General features: G+C 35.8%; 1 protein-coding gene across 7 annotated transcripts in view; it reads left to right on the top strand.

Moving 5' to 3' along the window:
• Window positions 1-18,089, top strand: part of Dap160 (Dynamin associated protein 160) — a 66,157-nt gene extending 48,068 nt beyond the window's left edge. For 4 of the 7 annotated variants that reach the window (XM_023159303.2, XM_074181146.1, XM_023159302.2 and 1 more), the window contains 6 exons: window positions 47-284; window positions 342-673; window positions 2,845-3,073; window positions 10,808-10,906; window positions 13,271-13,495; window positions 16,047-18,089. In XM_023159303.2, the coding sequence (XP_023015071.2) occupies window positions 47-284; window positions 342-673; window positions 2,845-3,073; window positions 10,808-10,906; window positions 13,271-13,495; window positions 16,047-16,198 (1,275 nt within the window). In that variant the 3' untranslated portion in view covers window positions 16,199-18,089. Of the gene's footprint in view, window positions 1-46; window positions 285-341; window positions 674-2,844; window positions 3,074-10,495; window positions 10,538-10,701; window positions 10,774-10,807; window positions 10,907-13,270; window positions 13,496-16,046 lie in introns of those variants that run through there. The other 3 variants (XM_023159301.2, XM_074181158.1, XM_023159304.2) reach the window with 3 other exon arrangements.
• The last annotated feature ends 273 nt before the right edge of the window (window positions 18,090-18,362 follow it).

Genomic DNA, 18,362 nt, shown 5'->3' with positions numbered 1-18,362 from the left:
CTATCGATACTAGTATTAGAAGATTATTGATCATTCAAAATTTTAGCTCCCAAGAATGACAGCCTACATCACTTTTTGTGGCAAGCAGCTAGACAGCGCTGCGTTGTTACAGAAATTAACAGAAAGTTCCACTGCCTTCAGAGAAATGGTGAAGAAGTGCCAAAATAATGTCGCCACCAAAGGAATGCCTCTGTCGTCGTTTCTGATAAAACCGATGCAGAGAATCACCAAATACCCCTTGCTGATCACCAAAATTTTAGAGAATACTTCTCCAAGCCACCCAGGTGATAATTTAATCAAACATTGATAGATCAAGATGATACTGACAGTTGTTTTTTCAGATTTCCAATATCTGGAAGAAGCTCTACGCCAGGCGGAAAAATTTCTGAACTGCATCAATGAAAACGTTCGCTTGAAGCAAAACCAAGACCGCATGGAATGGCTGCAGCAATCCGTTCAAAATGACCTGAATCTCGTATTCAACAGCGACACAAACAAACTGGGACCGAGGCAGCTGCTTCACTTCGGTATCTTCTCGAAACTCAAGACCAACAAAGAACTGATTGGATTTCTGTTCAACGATTTCTTCATGTTGGTGCAGCCTAGCAAGAGCGTCGGGTATCAGTTCTCATTCCAGAGAAATGGAAATGTAACATATAAGATGTACAAACAGGTGGGTTGATAATCTTTAATGACTCAGTCTTTTATTTTCGAAGAACAACTGTAGTTTACAGAGGAAATTTGTTCGATAAATAGTGATCTATATTAATATTTAATATATTTTTAATATTTGTTTAGAGACAGGAATATTACCAGATCAAATGAAGCTGGCAATAGTTTTACCACTTTATAAAAAGGGTAATTATGGGTAATTATAGGCCAATCAGTTTGTTGACAGCTGACAGTTGACAGTTATTCGAAGTGATCATATCTACTAGAATTATTAATTTCTTCAATGCCTATAATTTGTTCAATGATTTCCAACACGGTTTTCTCAAAGGAAAAAATACAGAAACAGCATTGTTTGATTTCATAGATGAAATTCATTCTTCACTAGAACAAGACTCTATGGCTTGTGGTGTTTTTCTGGACCTGAGTAAAGCTTTTGTATTTATTAAATATATATAAATTATATTTAATAAATACAAAACAAAGTCACCTTCACAAGAAACAGAACACACTACGCCTATGCAGATGAGGACGCTTGATAATGAAGACACCGAATGACTAGTTATGGCATTTTAAGGACGCAAATATAATAGACCTGCGAAGTGTTGATCAGTGTACCGATGTTTCAAAGTATTTAACGAACTGGTTCACCTATTCGCTCGTACATCCTATCGATATGCAGAAGCTATCTTGTTACGGGGAAAAAATTTTATGGAATCATCTTACTTTTCAATTATTTACAATGGCGATGCATAGACAATAAATAAAAATGACCCCGGTAAGAATTTAGTTCTAACATTTAACATTGTTGCCATTAGCTCTCACTTCAATTTGTATATGAGTTACCTTCAATTGAAAATTGTTATACTATAGTTATCTATTAGAAAATTATACTTACCGCAGCCGCTTGACAGTGACTCTCGGGGGTGGTCTTTGGTTCTGCTTCGTTGGCCTCCTGTGTTTGTCCCTCTCTCAGAATCTGGGGTCATCCATGCTTGCTGTGTTATGTACGTCGCTTAGCGCTGGGTTGTCGTGCGCTCGAATTCTTTCGAACGTGTCCTGTGTGTGTTTCCTCATGCATGTGTCCACGTAGTGTATGTTCAGGTCTAGATCCCGGAATATGTACCTATTCCGTACATATCTTGGAGCGTTTACGGTGGCCCTTACGCACGCGTTCATAAACTACTGGATCTGTCTTCTGTATGTCGCTGCGCACTGGCCCCAGGCTGTGCAGGCCTACAGGATTATCGGTAATATTACAGTCTTTATCATCAGCAGCTTCACTTTCAATCCCATGTTGCTTCTTCGACCTATTATTGGTAATAGGTTTTGTCGGGCAGATCCTGCCATTCCTATTCTCTGCCTTACGTGAGACCTGAACGTTAATCTTTTGTCTAGGTTGGCTCCCAGGTATCTAGCTTCGTTGGTCCACGGAATCTCTTGTCCGTTGAAGGTGACGTTTCTTTCCGGGTGTACCATCCTCCGGGTGAATGATATTGCCTGACTCTTGTCAGGATTTATACTGATCTTCCACAGGTTGGGCCATTCCTCTAATCTGTCTGCCTGTTGTTGCAAGTATCTAGTGACATGCGCTTGGCTTGTTGATCTCGCCAGCAGAACTGTGCCGTTGTGTGGCAATGGTTTTGGTGTTTTCGAAGCTTATAGTGCGGCCTGATTCAAGATGATGTTTGAAGAGGGATGAGGCTGGTGCTGATTTACGAACAGCAAGCTCATGTTCATTGACTCTGTTGGAGATTCTTCTGTTGGTCTGGCCGATGTAAGTTCTGGAGCAGGTGGAACATTGCATTTCGTATATGCCCTCATTGGGTATTTTGTCTTTTAGGTGTTCTTATATCGTGCCTCTTCGGAATTCGGCTCATTTTGTCGGCAACTCCATGAATATACGGAAGAAAAGCTTTCGGGTGGTCCGTCTGTTCAGCTAGTCGTGGGGTACGGGTTTGCTGAAGATGGATGGATCTATCTTTGGGTGTGGGATTCGGGATGTTCTATAAGTTCTCTCAGAATTAAACTTCGATTTTTTTCAAACTAAATTATATCATCTTGAACAATTTTTATTCGTTTCAAATGAAGTATTTCAATTCAAACACTTCAATTCACCTTACTTGTTGTCATCACAACCTATTACACCTGCTTGACAAATTGTACTATTTTCAGCCGATTTTAATTCAGAACTTGTCGATAAGTAGAGAAAGTACAGACAACGTGGATTCCGGAACTGACTCAAACAGAGTTCTTACGATTCACGACGAGAAGAGCGCCTACAAAATAGCCCTACTTGTTCATACGGTGAACGAATGCAGCTTATGGATGAGGAGGATTGAAAACGCGAAAGAAGCTTGTTCGAAAGCTTTCACTTTAAGCCACCAAAACAAGAGGAAAACACGTGAGTTTAAAATTTTTCACTGTGGAAGCAATTTGATGACTTTTCTTGGTGTGTACATCGTTTTTCGCTTTTTAACTCTTACCTGAGCTGTTGGAGACTTAACTTGATATGTTTTTCACATGACTATACACCTAAATTTCATACCTATTTAGGTATTACAGTTGAAACGTTTCTTAAATAATTATGTTTTGCCTTTCACTCAAGTTATACTCTTTAAAACCTTCATGTACTCATCTGATGGGTTCCCGGAATTGGAAGATGTCTTTTAGGTTAGGAAATATTTACTTTCATGACAGAAGTATTACTTTTTGTTATCTGATCTTGAAAAGCAAATGAAAATTGGACGGTGAATTCTTTTTACCATTGCACGCAGAATATTTGTTTTACATGTATCTGTTTCACAAAACTGACCATGCTTTTTAACAGTTTTTCCCGGGCTGGTGAAGACTTTAACTAGATATGTTTTTGACATGCGCATATGCGCAGATTTCATACCTATTTAGGCATTACACTTGAAAAGTATTAAAAAAATGTTATGTTATAGGTTAGGAAATATTCACTTTCTTTAGGGGAGTGTTACTTTATGTTATCTGTTCTTGAAAAACAAAGATAAATTGAAGGGTGAATGTTTTTTGAAGAGTCAATTCAGGCACTCAGAATACTTGTTTTACATGAATCTGTTATTACAAGTCAATGTCAAATACAGTATTACCAATAATACAGCATGACCAAACACCACACTACAGCAGCTCACGTAAGAGATAGAAAATATCCTGGTTTTGGTTCTGTGTTGGTCTGGTCAATTAAATAAATGTTTATGGGTTTTGCTAAAACCAGAATATTTCAATTTTTGAATTACTTACTTATATTACGGCACTTTTTGAAAGTTGGTCCGCACAGCTTGTTTTCACATATTTCACTTGATATAACTGTGATTGAAGCGTCGCTTGTGAAATTCTAATTGTTTGAAAGGGTAACTGTTGAGTCTGTTTTTCTATGTTGTGATGTGTACTTTCGGTAACCACTGTAGCACTGAGTTAAACCCCAAGTACTATGATATCACATAGTAACTATGACAAGAAACTAGAGCTGATTAGAATAATACTCCTGACCATGTTTGGAACGTGCGGAATATAACGTCATCAATAGATAAAGAAAGTGGCAGGAAAAGTTGTGTCTCCATTTTGCATTTACCGCTTAGAATTTGTCAACACAGATTCCCTAGCGAATTTCACTAGTTCGGACTTCCATTGTCTACTATATAAAATGATTCGAAATCCCTGAAACAACTAAAAAAGAAGAAATAAAAATGAATAGCCGAAAATAACAATTATATTAAGCAAAACAAACCTGAAATGAAATAATAGTGAAATAAAATACAAGTAAAATAGAACAATAGAACAAAAATAAATAAAAATAAAGAAATGAAAAAAGAAAATAAAAATAAAAAGTTGAGAGATTCCAAGTCACGTTAGTTCACGACGTTTCGATTGTTAGTACCTACAATCGTCTTCGGGTGATGAGTGGACTGATTCCTGCACGTCGTCTTGATTTCAATCAGGTTGGAGCCTGGCTCCCTTACCCTTTGAACTGATGTTTGCCAGAAGGACAAACGGGACTGATTCCTCCGAGATGACTATTTAGTGGTCGTTCGAGTACTTTCACTTATCCCCGCTTTTCATTTTCCGCTTCACTGGTTCCGTGGGAGATGACCGTTTGGCGGAAGTTGGCCATTTTTCGCTTGATGATGGGTTTCCATATGTTGCGTATTTCTACGCTGGCTTGGCTGAATACGTTGTTGGACAACATGTAAGCGGCTTCCTTGAATTTTCTCCTAAACCAATGTTCCTCTCTGTGCAAGATCTAAGCTTGGGACCACTCGATGTTGTGTTGATGGGTCCAAACATGGTCTGCAATTCCTGATTTGCTGGTTTCCCCTCGCTGTGTGTGTGTTTCTTGTGTTCGGCAATGCGAACATTCAATGGCCTCGTAGTTTCACCAATATAGGATTTTCCGCACTCACAGGGTATCCGGTAAATGCAATTCTTGGAATCGCAGTCCGCGTTTGGTGGTCAAGGTCTTTTTTACCATCGCTTTGGAGTAGCCATTCCGTTGGTAGAAAAGACCTTGACTAAAAGACTGCAGGAGCCTCGCAAGGAAGAGAAGCCGTCACAACCAGTGCTTGCACTTCCCTACATAGAGGATTATCGGAGAGGATAAGAAGAATTGGTTCCAAGTACAACATCAGAACCTGCTTCAGATCCGACAACACTATCCGTAGCAGCCTCACGAAAACCAGGCCAGTTGAGAGAGTTGAGAAGCTCTCGCTGCTGATCTAAATTTTCAGGGAGGTCAGTTGGAGTCGGAACCTCGACATCCATCTCCTCTGTAGACTCGCTTCTGATCTAAATTTATAGGGAGGTCAGTTGGAGTCGTAAGCTTGACATCCATCTCCTCTGTAGACTCAAAAAGAATTTTTAAGTTCACTCCTTCCAAAAGTCCCACGAGTAGCTAGGGAAAGAAGGTAAATCACGGCAGAGCCCAGCATTAGCGTGACAAAGCGATGCTACGACAAGAGGGCGCCCGGTATCTCGCAGGTTCCGTAGATATGCCATTCAGTTAGGGAATAACAGAACCACAAGTGATTCTGTTATTCCCGTATCCAGCGGGGCTACGTGGAAGCAGGCATCCGATTGCCGGTTTGCTCAACCCCCACATCTCAAGCCAATGCACTCGCCAAAAACAGCATGCATAGTGGTTCAGGCAGTGAAAGATGAACAAGGACAGCCAACCCGCCCAGATTTCCTAAAAATAAAGAACATATAGTGTTATTTAGGATTGATAGATTGAGATGATGAAAATTACCGAAATTGAAGATAAGAAAATCCGGCTACTGCGGCAGACATCATCAGTGGTAAATGCGTTGACTGCGAGGAGGAAAGTTTTGTCTAGAAGTCTCAGCAATGACTGACTGATGAGTTGCGTGTTCACTCGTATTTATAATTCTATGGGGTGGAGAGGATGGTAGTGGGGTTGATGACGGAGTGTCCATGCAAATGCTCACTGTTACTAGGTTGTTGTGATTGAATCTAGTTCTGCTGGTATGCTACTGGTGGTATGTCTACATTGCCGTAAAGTTACATTCTTATTTCAATACAGTTGAAATCATCATCGAAATATAGCAGGTGGAAACAGCAGTGTAAAAAAAGAAGAAGTTGAATATTAAAAAAAATGGAAAATCCGTTTACGTTGTATTTGTCTCACATATTCTCCTCCACATGCTCTATTGACACAACTTTTCCGATTGTTGATAACCCCGCACAAATGAAAATCAAAATGGAATATCTACCACAGACTACGGAAGATTTTGGAGTGGAATTTTCAACGAAAAAATACAACCGCTTTCTTTCAGAATGATCATTGGACTAAGGGATCTCAGAAACCTTAAGATATAGAGAGTTGACTTCGAAAAATCAGTGGTAACACCGTATTTCTACAGTTTACTAATAGTCTAAGATCCAAACCTTAATTAACCTTCACCGAGCTGATAATAGAATGAAATATATTTTATAATGAATTTAGTATAGTAGAAAATATGTTGATAATGGGTTCGCTAAAAAAATCCTGGACAGACTATTTTTAATTATTTTTTGAAAAATGATTTTTAATTAAATTTTGCAACATCAAGATAACAAGAAAATTTTTGTCCTTACTTGAAGTATGAAACGTATAGAATGTGCAGCCGTTGGGTTGTCTATTATTTACCTGGGAGAACCACTGGTTTGTCAGGTATAAACAGGTACCTATATCGATGCCAGTTACTTTCACTGATTAGATAATAAAAAAAATGTATATCATCATAAGCGCTGTTTCATTGCGAACACGTTGATATAGGGTTGTCTCCAGAAAATTCGGTCCTATTAGGGGTTTGCGAACTTTGAACTCATCGAATTCCTAGCACAAATCCCTGCTTCTGAAAGGGCCCTTTCTTGGAGTGTTCTTTCTTCAGCTTCACTGGATTGTACAACAAAACGGGAAGTTAAAATGAGTTACCAAACAGTCGAAGATGACACAGAGTCTAGAGCACACACGGTGAAATAAGTAATTAGCAAAAATAATAGCGATTCACGTAGCGTACTTAGCATGAGATCGTAGGTAGGTTTCTATTCATATGGTTTAGATAGATAAGCATACTTCAATTGAGTTTTGAGCATGCGCCCTTAGAAGTCGCTCCATGCCAACAATAATAATAGTAATAAAAACAGAAAATTACAAATAAAGACGCAAATATATATATATATATATACAGGGTGTCCCTGGACTTCCTCTTTTCCTCTCGGGAATGTATAGATGGGGTCAAAATATCACCAGTACTTCATATAACTTTTTTTCCTAAAAGTCTTCGTAACCAAGTTACGGGCCCTCGAAGTTACAAAATGAAAAATGTTTTTCTTTGATAACTTTTCAAGTGAATATTCAAAATCATCCAAATTTTGGTAATTGACTGAACAAATGAATTCCGTCGATGAGCTTTCATGCAGGAGTCAGTTGTTTTGCTACAAAGTCAGGAACGGACTACCCCCGATGGTCCACACCCCAAAACTTTGAAATGACAGATATTTTTCAATATTTTTCAACAAAATAAGGTTACTTGGACAATTTTATGAATAAAAGTACTCGTGTGGAAAGTCGATCGGAGCAACGAGTCTTGATAAAAATGTAGTTCTACTCGACGACATCAAACCCGCTCGTCCACCATTATTTGAAATGAATAATTATCAAAGCAGAAATAATAATGATAACGTTAATTCAACAACATTTATAACAGGAATAATACAAAGTATGCTAAAATGAAGTCGTAAACAAAAAGTACAGTACCTATATGGAAGTTTAAGTCACAATTGTGATAGCAGATATTTTTTCAAAAGAAATATCAAGTTCTGTAGATTCGTGGTGTTTTTAAACTAACAAGCTACTCTACTATGAAACATCGAATTCATTCCATATTTTGTATGTACATAATACGTGTGGAATAATCACGTTTCGTGTTGATCAGTTATCTGAATCTCATGAAACTCAACATTCGAATGTTTCAAATTCTTCTTCACAGCTAAACTGTTGAGGAGTTTCACTGATAATTATAATTTTATGGGAGAAATTCTTTAACACGAATCTAAATTTAGCTGAAAAAACGCACATCGGAAAAAATATTTACTATACTAATAAAAAGCAAACGAATGAACTACAAAAAAGGCTGCACATGATCAGGTGAAAAATATCCAGGGAATAATTATGTTCCATTTCTTTCACAGATGTTGACAAAAAAACCTTTTAGAAAGTTTTGATAAAAAATGAGAAACTGGAATGCGATTTTGTTTTGTTGAGTGGTGCGTTGTCATATGACTATCATTGTATTGTCAATATTCTATAGGATATTTTGAATTTATTTGATATGGCCGAACAGTTTACATTCAATGAATATGCAGATATGCATGTATTTTATGGACGAGCATTTTGTAATGCTGCAGAAGCTCGTCGTCTGTATTCCGAGCATTTTCCCAATCGAACGGTACCGTCAAGAGAAACATTCGAGCGTGTCGATCGCAGCTTGAGGGAGACAGGTATGTAATAATTGATAATTAATTTGAGCACGTTGTTTTATTTCGATATTATTGTAGGTACAGTTTTGCCAAAACGAGGTGGTGAGGGCGCTCCTAGGACTGTACGTACCGTTGTATTGGAGGAAAATATTTTGGAAGCCGTCGCTGATGATCCTTCAATGAGCATCAGAAATCTATCAGAACAGTTCCATACATCCAAGTCCACTATTCATAGAATAATTAGGGAACAACTGCTCCACCCATTTCACATCCAGAAGGTACATGCCATGACACCTCAAGATTTTCCAGCACGACTGGAATATGCCAATTGGTTCATGGATAGGCAAAGAGAGGATATGACTTTTATTAATCGAGTTTTATTCACTGATGAAGCAGGTTTCAGTAGAGATGGAGTTATCAACTCTTGTTAACGTTATCATTATTATTTCTGCTTTGATAATTATTCATTTCAAATAATGGTGGACGAGCGGGTTTGATGTCGTCGAGTGAAACTACATTTTTATCAAGACTCGTTGCTCCGATCGACTTTCCACACGAGTACTTTTATTCATAAAATTGTCCAAGTAACCTTAATTTGTTGAAAAATATTGAAAAATATCTGTCATTTCAAAGTTTTGGGGTGTGGACCATCGGGGGTAGTCCGTTCCTGACTTTGTAGCAAAACAACTGACTCCTGCATGAAAGCTCATCGAAGGAATTCATTTGTTTAGTCAATTACCAAAATTTGGATGATTTTGAATATTCACTTGAAAAGTTATCAAAGAAAAACGTTTTTCATTTTGTAACTTCGAGGGCCCGTTATTTGGTAACGAAGGATTTTAGGAAAAAAAGTTATATGAAGTACTGGTGATATTTTGACCCCATCTATACATTCCCGAGAGGAAAAGAGGAAGTCCAGGGACACCCTGTATATTTATTTATTTATTTAATTAATGCTATATTGTTTTATATTTTAGCATTATATTAAATATATTTGATTATTATGTAATTAATTGATTATTTTTTTTGCAACTCAAATGTCAGTTGCTCCAAAATCACGCGCACTGTTTACTGTTTGGAGGGTGGTAGAGGTACCTCTACCCTCTATAGTTTACATACCGAGCATGCGCAATTTCTTATATTCACGGTCCCATTCGAGGCGACTACGATGTTGGGTCCTTTATTATTACACAGTATACTTACCTCGGATCTCTCTGTCACACATTTCCACGCGCATTGAAATTCAAATCTGTAAAGTTCGCAAACCCCTAATAGGACCGAATTTTCTGGAGACAACCCTATATCAACGTGTTCGCAATGAAACAGCGCTTATGATGATATACATTTTTTTTTATTACCTAATCAGTGAAAGTAACTGGCATGGATATACCTGTTTATACCTGACAGGTATAACAGGTATAACAAACCAGTAGTTCGCCCAGGTAAATAATAGACAATCCAACGGCTGCACATTCTATACGTTTTATACTTCAAGTAAGGACAAAAATTTATCTTGATGTTGCAAAAATTAATTAAAAATCATTTTTCAAAAAATAATTAAAAATAGTCTGTCCAGGATTTTTTCAGCGAACCCATTTTTAACATATTTTTTAATATACTAAATTCATCATAAAATATATTTCATTCTATTATCAGCTCGGTGAAGGTCGATTTAGGTTCGGATCTTCTACTATAAGCGATATACGAGAGAGCTCAGTATTCTTACTTAAAAATCCCCGGAATCTACGGTGTTATGACTGACATAGAGCTTTCATTTTTGCCGTTAGGCCCAATTTAAATGCCAACTCCCTATCTGTTACAGTTTCCGAGATCCCCACAGAGAAACTCGAGTTGAAATAACATGGTATGTATTTATTTTTCTTAGATTTTATATTGCCCCGTTCACTTGGAATGTTTTATTGGAATTTTTGCCGTGTTGTTTGGTACCTTTTTGTAGTTGGTTCGTCATGTCTAGTAGATGTGTTGGTGTCCTATTCATTTGAAAACGTTCCTTGTTTGTCTGTGCAGAACTCCACCTAGGGCCAACATGTGGGCGTCTACTTGTGCTTGTCCAAAAGGGGAAACGCTTTATATCATCGGGTAAGAATTGTAATTTTTTTATATTTCGTTTCAGTTCCTTACTTTCGAAAATGGTTGCACGTGACTCTTGTTGAGGGGAGAGAGATTATTAAAGTTTGCAATCGTCGGAATTGTAGTTGTAGAAGGAAGAAAGGTATATCAATTCAGTATTAACTTTTTTTTCAGTTCCTTTATTGCGGAGTTTCTTTTCATAATGATAATAATATTAGGTTGTTTCAAAAGTTTCGTCCTTTGCAATGTCGTGTGTTTTTGTAGCTTCATATCTCATTAAATATTTATTCAACTGTGTCGTGGTATACAGGCAGTTTCTTTTATCATGTGGTAACATTGCTATATTCTAAACTAAATCGAGATACGAAGACGATTAAATGGGAAAAAGGTAACTGTCATCGGGAAAATTTACAGACTCTCGCCAAAAATGTTGTTTTTCGTTTTTTTCGAATAAAATTGTTATTTTGGAGAATATCAAAAAATGGAAAAGTAAATGTTATCGTTATTCGAAGTATAATATGGCGATGTAATATTGAATATTCGATAAAACGTTTCGTGTCAACATGGCCACCGTCAAGTTTTTTTTTTAATACGGACCTGTCTTTTTCATCACAAATATTGATAAAGTGATAAATTAACAATCCAAGGGTATATCACATTTGATATTTTTACAGCGTTTCATTTGAAATAACCACCAATATCAGTGACAACAGTCAAAAGAAAAACAATTTATTTTATCATGAACTTTTGGGAAAAATGAAACCAATACGGAAAATCAAATTTACATTAAATGCTTGAATTGACGATTTCTTTGTTGAAAGCACATAAGTTGTCGGTCCAGACAATTTCTGTGTCAATTTTCTAGCATAATAGGTGTAATACTAATACATGCATCTCTTCTTTTTTGTTTGAGATGGTCGATATCTGAACTTGGTGTTGAAAAACTTTATCCTTCATGTATCCCCAGACAAATAAATCTAATGGAGTGAGATCTGGGGATTCAGCTGGCCAGTTAATTGGTCCATTGTTTTCAATCCATTTTCTTGGGAATATTGCATCTGAATGTTCCATTACTATTACTGCATTATGGGGAGGAGCGCCGTCCTGTTGAAAATATTGTATTTCATGGCTGATATTCAGTGGCAAGTAGCCATCGAATTCATTGAATAGAAAATGAAGATACATTTCACTTTTCCAATGATCATTGTAAAGGAAACGGCCAAGGATGTTTGTTCCCATAATTCCCAACCAAACATTTATTCCGAACTTTTCTTGGAAATTGGTTTCCCTATATAAATGTTCATTTGTATTATTCCACCTATAATGGATATTTCTGTTAAACCAACCATTGTTGGTGAATTTTGATTCGTCCGTCCATATTATTTTTTTACAAATATTTTCAACTTCTCTATTTCTACGTCTTAACCACTTCGAAAATCATACTCTCCTTCCGTAATAACTTTCATTGAGGTGATGAATTCTGCGAATTCTGTAGCATTTATATTTGTTCTTTTTCAAAATAGTTCTCGTGGATTTTACAGAAATCTCATTTCGTAGGCAATTTCTCGTAAAAGACAATCTTGATTAACATAATTTTTGGAACTGGCCAATTCTAAATAAAAATTTTGCATTTTCATATCTAACTATTGTTATTTGAACTACTGTTCATAACACGATATTGCATATTATTTATAACAATCAAATCATTTATTGTTATTTTCACCTCATCATTTGTAAATACTCTTTTTGGTGAATTTCACTAGTTCGGACTTCCATTGTCTACTATATAAAATGATTTGAAATCCCTGAAACAACTGAAAAAGAATAATTGAAAATGAATAGCTAACAATTATATTAAGCAAAATAAACCTGAAATGAAAAAATAGTGAAATAAATAAACTTCAAGTAAACATATAACAATTGAATAAATAAAAACAAAATAAAAATAGAGGAATGAAAAAAGAAAATAAAAATGAAAAGTGTAGAGATTCCAAGTCACGTTAGTTCACGACGTTTCGATTGTTAGTATCTACAATCGTCTTCGGGTGATGACTGGGGCTCTCTTCCTGGGTTTGTCCCGTTTTGTATTCCAATGAAAATAAAAAAATAAAGAATTCTCAAACAGTGAAGTTCTAGGTGTACTGATCTGAACCTCAAAACGATGACAGACACAGTTCATCGCGTATTTCTGATAAGTACCGCTCTTGGTGGAATCAAATGTGCCAAGTCTCTTGAACACTTTCTATTGATTTAACTCTGCTAATTTTCCATATCGTGGAAGGTTAAATGTATATCCAAAAAAACAGTATGAAATATTGAGTCCTGCACAAAAAATATATCCCCCCAAAGAATATTTCTGATTTCAAATTATATAGTAAAACAAACATTTAAATAAATCATCTTATATATTCGTTGACGTCACTTAAGTTTTGAAGTATTTCGTAAACCGGCCCTCACATAAAAATGTAAAATAAAACTTCGTCAACAGTTGGCAAACCTTTTTCAGGAAAATCCCATTATGAGAATATATACTGCAAGGTGATGCTAGGGACGCAAGAGCAAGATACAGATGTCGCTAAGGAACATCCCACCAACGGAAATACAGTCCATAATAGCGCCCCGCCCATTCCCAGTCTCGTGTGGAACTACAGCATGCAGTTCCAGTTGAGGAACATCAACCAGGAGGTACTCGCCTTCATCGTGTGCGAACGCAATGAGTTCACCCCAGACGGTAAGAGTTGTCTCAAGTGAAAGAGAAAGAGAAATAGGTACATCATATAAGAAAGAATATATATTTCGATTTAATAATCTCTCCCAACTACATACCCAGTACGGTCTGGTAAACGTCTGTCGGAAAACAACTACTTTTCCGGCTAATGCCACGCTGGATATTGAATTATATCCGACAGACATTTATGCAAGATTGCTCACAGAGGCTAGCCTCGGAGATGTTTCTTGTTCATTCAGCAGCAGGACAATGCTGACATTATTCAAGTAGATCGTCTGCAGACCGCGGTTCCGAGGTATCACCTCTCGTCAGTACAGGAATGATCCTACCCAGACAGGAAAGTGTCTGGGACTCGATCAATTTCAACACGTGGCTCCGCAACATCGGTTATAGATAATAAAGAACAATGAATATGTTACCTGTATGAGACAAACAAAGATGACATATGACATTTTGTGCACCTAACCTATCTTCCTCTATATAAATAAATAACAAAACAACTGTTGTTTATGTGGCTTGTGGAGGTGGTATTGAACTATAATTTATATGGTGCCTTAATTGTTGATTTATAAAGATAATTTTCCTTTTTCAAAGTAGAATATCTAGGTACGTATAAATTATTTCAACTTGATATAAGCCCTGTTGCCAATATGTGAATTAGAAAAAAATCCCTTTAAAAATTAAAACCCAACATTTGAAACATCAATTTGAATACTTTCTGAAGTGAATTTGAAAAACTCATGAATTAAACTCAACCTTATTTTGTTCAAACTTGCATTTACTGTAATAACCCAAATTGAGGAACATTCCCCATTGTGAAAGTTTGTCCTTCACAATCCCTAGTAAATTCAAATGGTATCGTTTAGTGAGTTGTATAATAATTCAGAACTATGCATAGCTTTTTAAGGGGTTGTTCTAAAAAAGTTTTGTCCATATGCATGAGTATGTTTTACTGTAATATCTTTGAATACTTATTCAATTGATTCTAAATAGGCACCATTCGAATCAGTGCACTGTTGCCAACGTGCCGTCGATTAATTCTATCAGCATGCAAATTGTGTGCTCGGAATTCGATAAAGTCAACGAAGGCCGTTTTTGTTTCGTCGTGATTGTCGAAGTTTCTAGCGGTGATAAAGTTATCGAAGTGCTTGAAAAGATGGTAGTTTTTTGGCTAGAGGTCTGTACTAATGAACGTGTAACTGCTTTTATGATGCACTGTTTGGAACCTTTGGTGTAGTAATGAATAGTACTGGAGTTTTTTTCCCAACACCAAATCGTTATTTTTAACACCTCGACACGTGTATCTATCACCAAGTGATCATCCTCCTGACGAAAATCAAGTAGTTTTCATAAAAGAGCTCTAAAACAACGCATCATTTCAACCTTTTTCTTTAAAAAATTATTCAAATACTTAAAAAAAGAGGAATTAAATAATGCATTCAATATTTAAAGGGATTCGTTTCTATTTCACCATTTGGCAACATCGGTTATAGCTAATAAAGAACAATGAATATGTTACCTGTATGAGACAAACAAAGATGACATATTTTAGAGGCGTGCTGTTCTGTTTACTTATGTTCCGAGTTCCGAGACATTCTGTGATATATGACATTTTATGAACATAACCTATCTTCCTCTATACAAATAAATAACAAAACAACTGTTGTTTATGTGGCTTGTGGAGGTGGTATTGAATTAAACTCTACTTTATTTTGTTCAAACTTGCATTTGCTGTAATAACCCAAATTGAGGAACATTCCCCATTGCCGTTGTAGTATAATAATTCGATCGAAATCCATCTTGGTTCGGAGTTAGAATATCATTTGAATTCAGAAAGTTATGTAGAAATTCCAACATTATGTATTCGAATACTTTTGAGAGTGCTGAGGAAACAGCAATACGACGATAATTTTCCAAATTTTGAGTTTCCTTTTTTTAGGATTGGAGAAACTATAGAATGTTTCAGTCGCAAAGGAAACTGTCCTTGCTGAAGGAATATATTTATAATGCGACTTAGAGGCGCTATGATGTGAATGTTTGTTTTTGATTTTGTCCCTGATAACCTTCAGTATATCATCTTCACTGACATAAGTAATGAGCATACTATTTCCAATATTCTGTATCAAATTAGTTATCAAGGGGTTATTTGTAGTTTTGTTTATTTTGTCAACAATATCATGTGGAGTTTTCTCGAAAAAGTTATTAAAAATATTAGCGATATCGAGTGGATTTTCTACAAGACCATTATTACAGTATACAGTTATATTACTTTTCTTTGAGGTTTTTCCTGATAACTCGTTAACAACAGTCCACGTGTTCTTATTTACATTACCTGAAGAGTAAATTTTTCTTTAATAATATAGACTTTTATTTTTCCTTGCCATAGTTTTATGTTGCTTTTTTTGAGTTTGATAGAGTTTTTTCAGGGTGGGTTTAGTTACAATTGTATAATTATTATCTCGGATGTATTTACAAAAAATGATGGTGTGATTTCTATCATTGAAAATGTACCGAAACATTTCATTTGTGAAACAGTACAATTGTGTTTTTACAGAGTTCCTGGGTCGAGCCGAACTGAGAATACGAGACATACTGAAGGAGTCTCAGAACCACAACGGTCCAATCACGAAGAAACTTATCCTGCACCAAGTCGAATCAGGAGAACTGGTCGTGAAACTCGATTTGCATCTGTTTAATAATTACTAAATCAAATTTTCGCTGTAATTCCCGCGATAGACTGTGTAGGCTGTTCGTTATGTGCACCCGTAGGATTAAAGTTATGCGAGTTGGCGGATTTGCTCTCTAGGTCTATTTCTATGCGCGTTTACAGATTTCGTTGTTGTTGTGGGTATACAATTTTTTATATCGTTATATTTGAAATATATACCTTGATCTTTGGCAGTTTCCAAGTGGAATGGGCTTGTCTGAAGGTGCATCTCAATGGAAAAGTTTGCATAGTAGGTATTTGAGATTTTTTTCAAGTTGATGACGAGAAGCAGCTTGTGCTTTTACAATTTTCTATATTATTTCAGTTATAACGACACTAACTTTCATTTCTCATTATATTTTTACAGGTTTTTTGCTGAAGTTTCACTCACTTCATCTGTTTCTGTTACACTGTGCTTTTCATTGTAGTTTTTTTATCCATATGCCGAAATTAAGGATTTCTATGAGTATATCATATGAGAACAAAGCCGACTCACCTCCACAGAACTATTACTTGGTATTACAAATAGTACCATCTTGAAAAACGTATTATTCTTTATGTCATGAAATCATACATTTACAAACCCTAAACAGCTGAAGAATTTGAATTTCTAGTGAAGATATACATACAATGCAGATGTAAATAATTCTTTCCCTCCCCCTTAATTTTTGAACGCCACAAAATATCAATATTGGACTCTTTTAGACATAAAAAGGGCAGATTTTAAAAAGTAATGTGGACTGCTCATTTAAATTCGGGAAACGTTTGCTTGCCTCATTTCATTATTATCATTATTCTATAGTTAGAATCATCCTTGGGCAGTTATTTAGAATATGCATTTATTAAAGTTTTTTTAGTCTCGCAGTTTTTCAACTTGAAATGTTTTCTACAGTTTTTTTTGTTGGTGTTGGCAACACTTGCTGCTCGAAGTGATGACGTATCAGTATTAATCCCTAGACATTAATGACAATAACGACATGACGTCAGTGAAACAAAAACAATTACTGACAAGTGACATTGTGAGATGTGTTCATACTTTCTTTCAACTTTTTTTTGACATATTATTTAGCCTAGAAAATTTGTGATGAAATTCAATACTTATTCACAGGGGAATTTGAAGTTTCTAGGTTATGTAGCATTTGAGCATGACAATAAATGGTTGACTTATCCTAATGAGTATGTAGACAATATGACAATTCAGTTATATGTGACATGTAGATATTTTGTAATTCTTCACATGATGTATATTTCAAAAGAAATGACCACGATGGTCTGTATATTTGTTTTCAATAAAGCATCTTTTTTTTCGTGGGGTGCATTACTTTTGGACAAGCACATATTTATATACTGGATGAGTTTCGAAGTTTGTTAATCCATTTCTTGGGAGAATATTTTGTCTATATTCCTTAAGAGCAGTCACTCATGATTTTTCAATTTGAGTAGAATAGAAGTGGAATGTGACATCATTTGAACTCATTCAGTTATTAAGTTTTTGAAGAGTTGATAAAGCTTGCAGCTGCACGTTGTTCATTATCATTATTTACATATCACATTCTTCTTGAGATGTATTGTAATAGGATTCAATTCTGTCTCGATGTAGTCGAAATTATTTGAGATTTTCAGTATTAACTCTATTTCTTTAACTGGTCGACATTCCTATATATTCATGAACTAACTTTATTTCTACCTTCACTTTACTAGCTAAATACTTTACAATTTTTGTACGTTGAAGTATTAACCTTTTTTTTTTCTAATGACACTACTACTTAACATTATCATACCTCCAAAAGTTGGCGCAGCTTTATTATAATTGAGATTGTTATGTATTAAGAATGCTTGGAGAAAAACATACACTGTACCTAACATATTTACAATAAATTATACAACAAATAGTTTTGTTTTAATAAATATGATCGAAGCCCAAACATTCTATATGGGAGCTATAGAAGCCAACAAAAATAAATTTCTTAGAATATCACCAGACCAAACATATCTGTTCAAAAAATTAGCTGAATTTTCATTTTACTCGAAAAATCTTGATTTGTTTATCAATTTCGTCCCCTTCAGTCACTTTTTGGTATGTCCTTGAGCTCTCTTATCGATTCGGTTTTTATCTCATCAATCGTCGCAAAGCACCGTCCTTTCATGGACCAAATCTGGTGA

Source organism: Leptinotarsa decemlineata, unplaced genomic scaffold (genome assembly GCF_025532065.1).
Source record: "Leptinotarsa decemlineata unplaced genomic scaffold, Ldec_3_MD MMD2_P_RNA_scaffold_2, whole genome shotgun sequence".
NCBI classification, from domain to species: domain Eukaryota; kingdom Metazoa; phylum Arthropoda; class Insecta; order Coleoptera; family Chrysomelidae; genus Leptinotarsa; species Leptinotarsa decemlineata.
The sequence above is the reverse complement of the archived record's forward strand: the minus strand, read 5'-3'. Positions and strand labels throughout refer to the sequence as shown.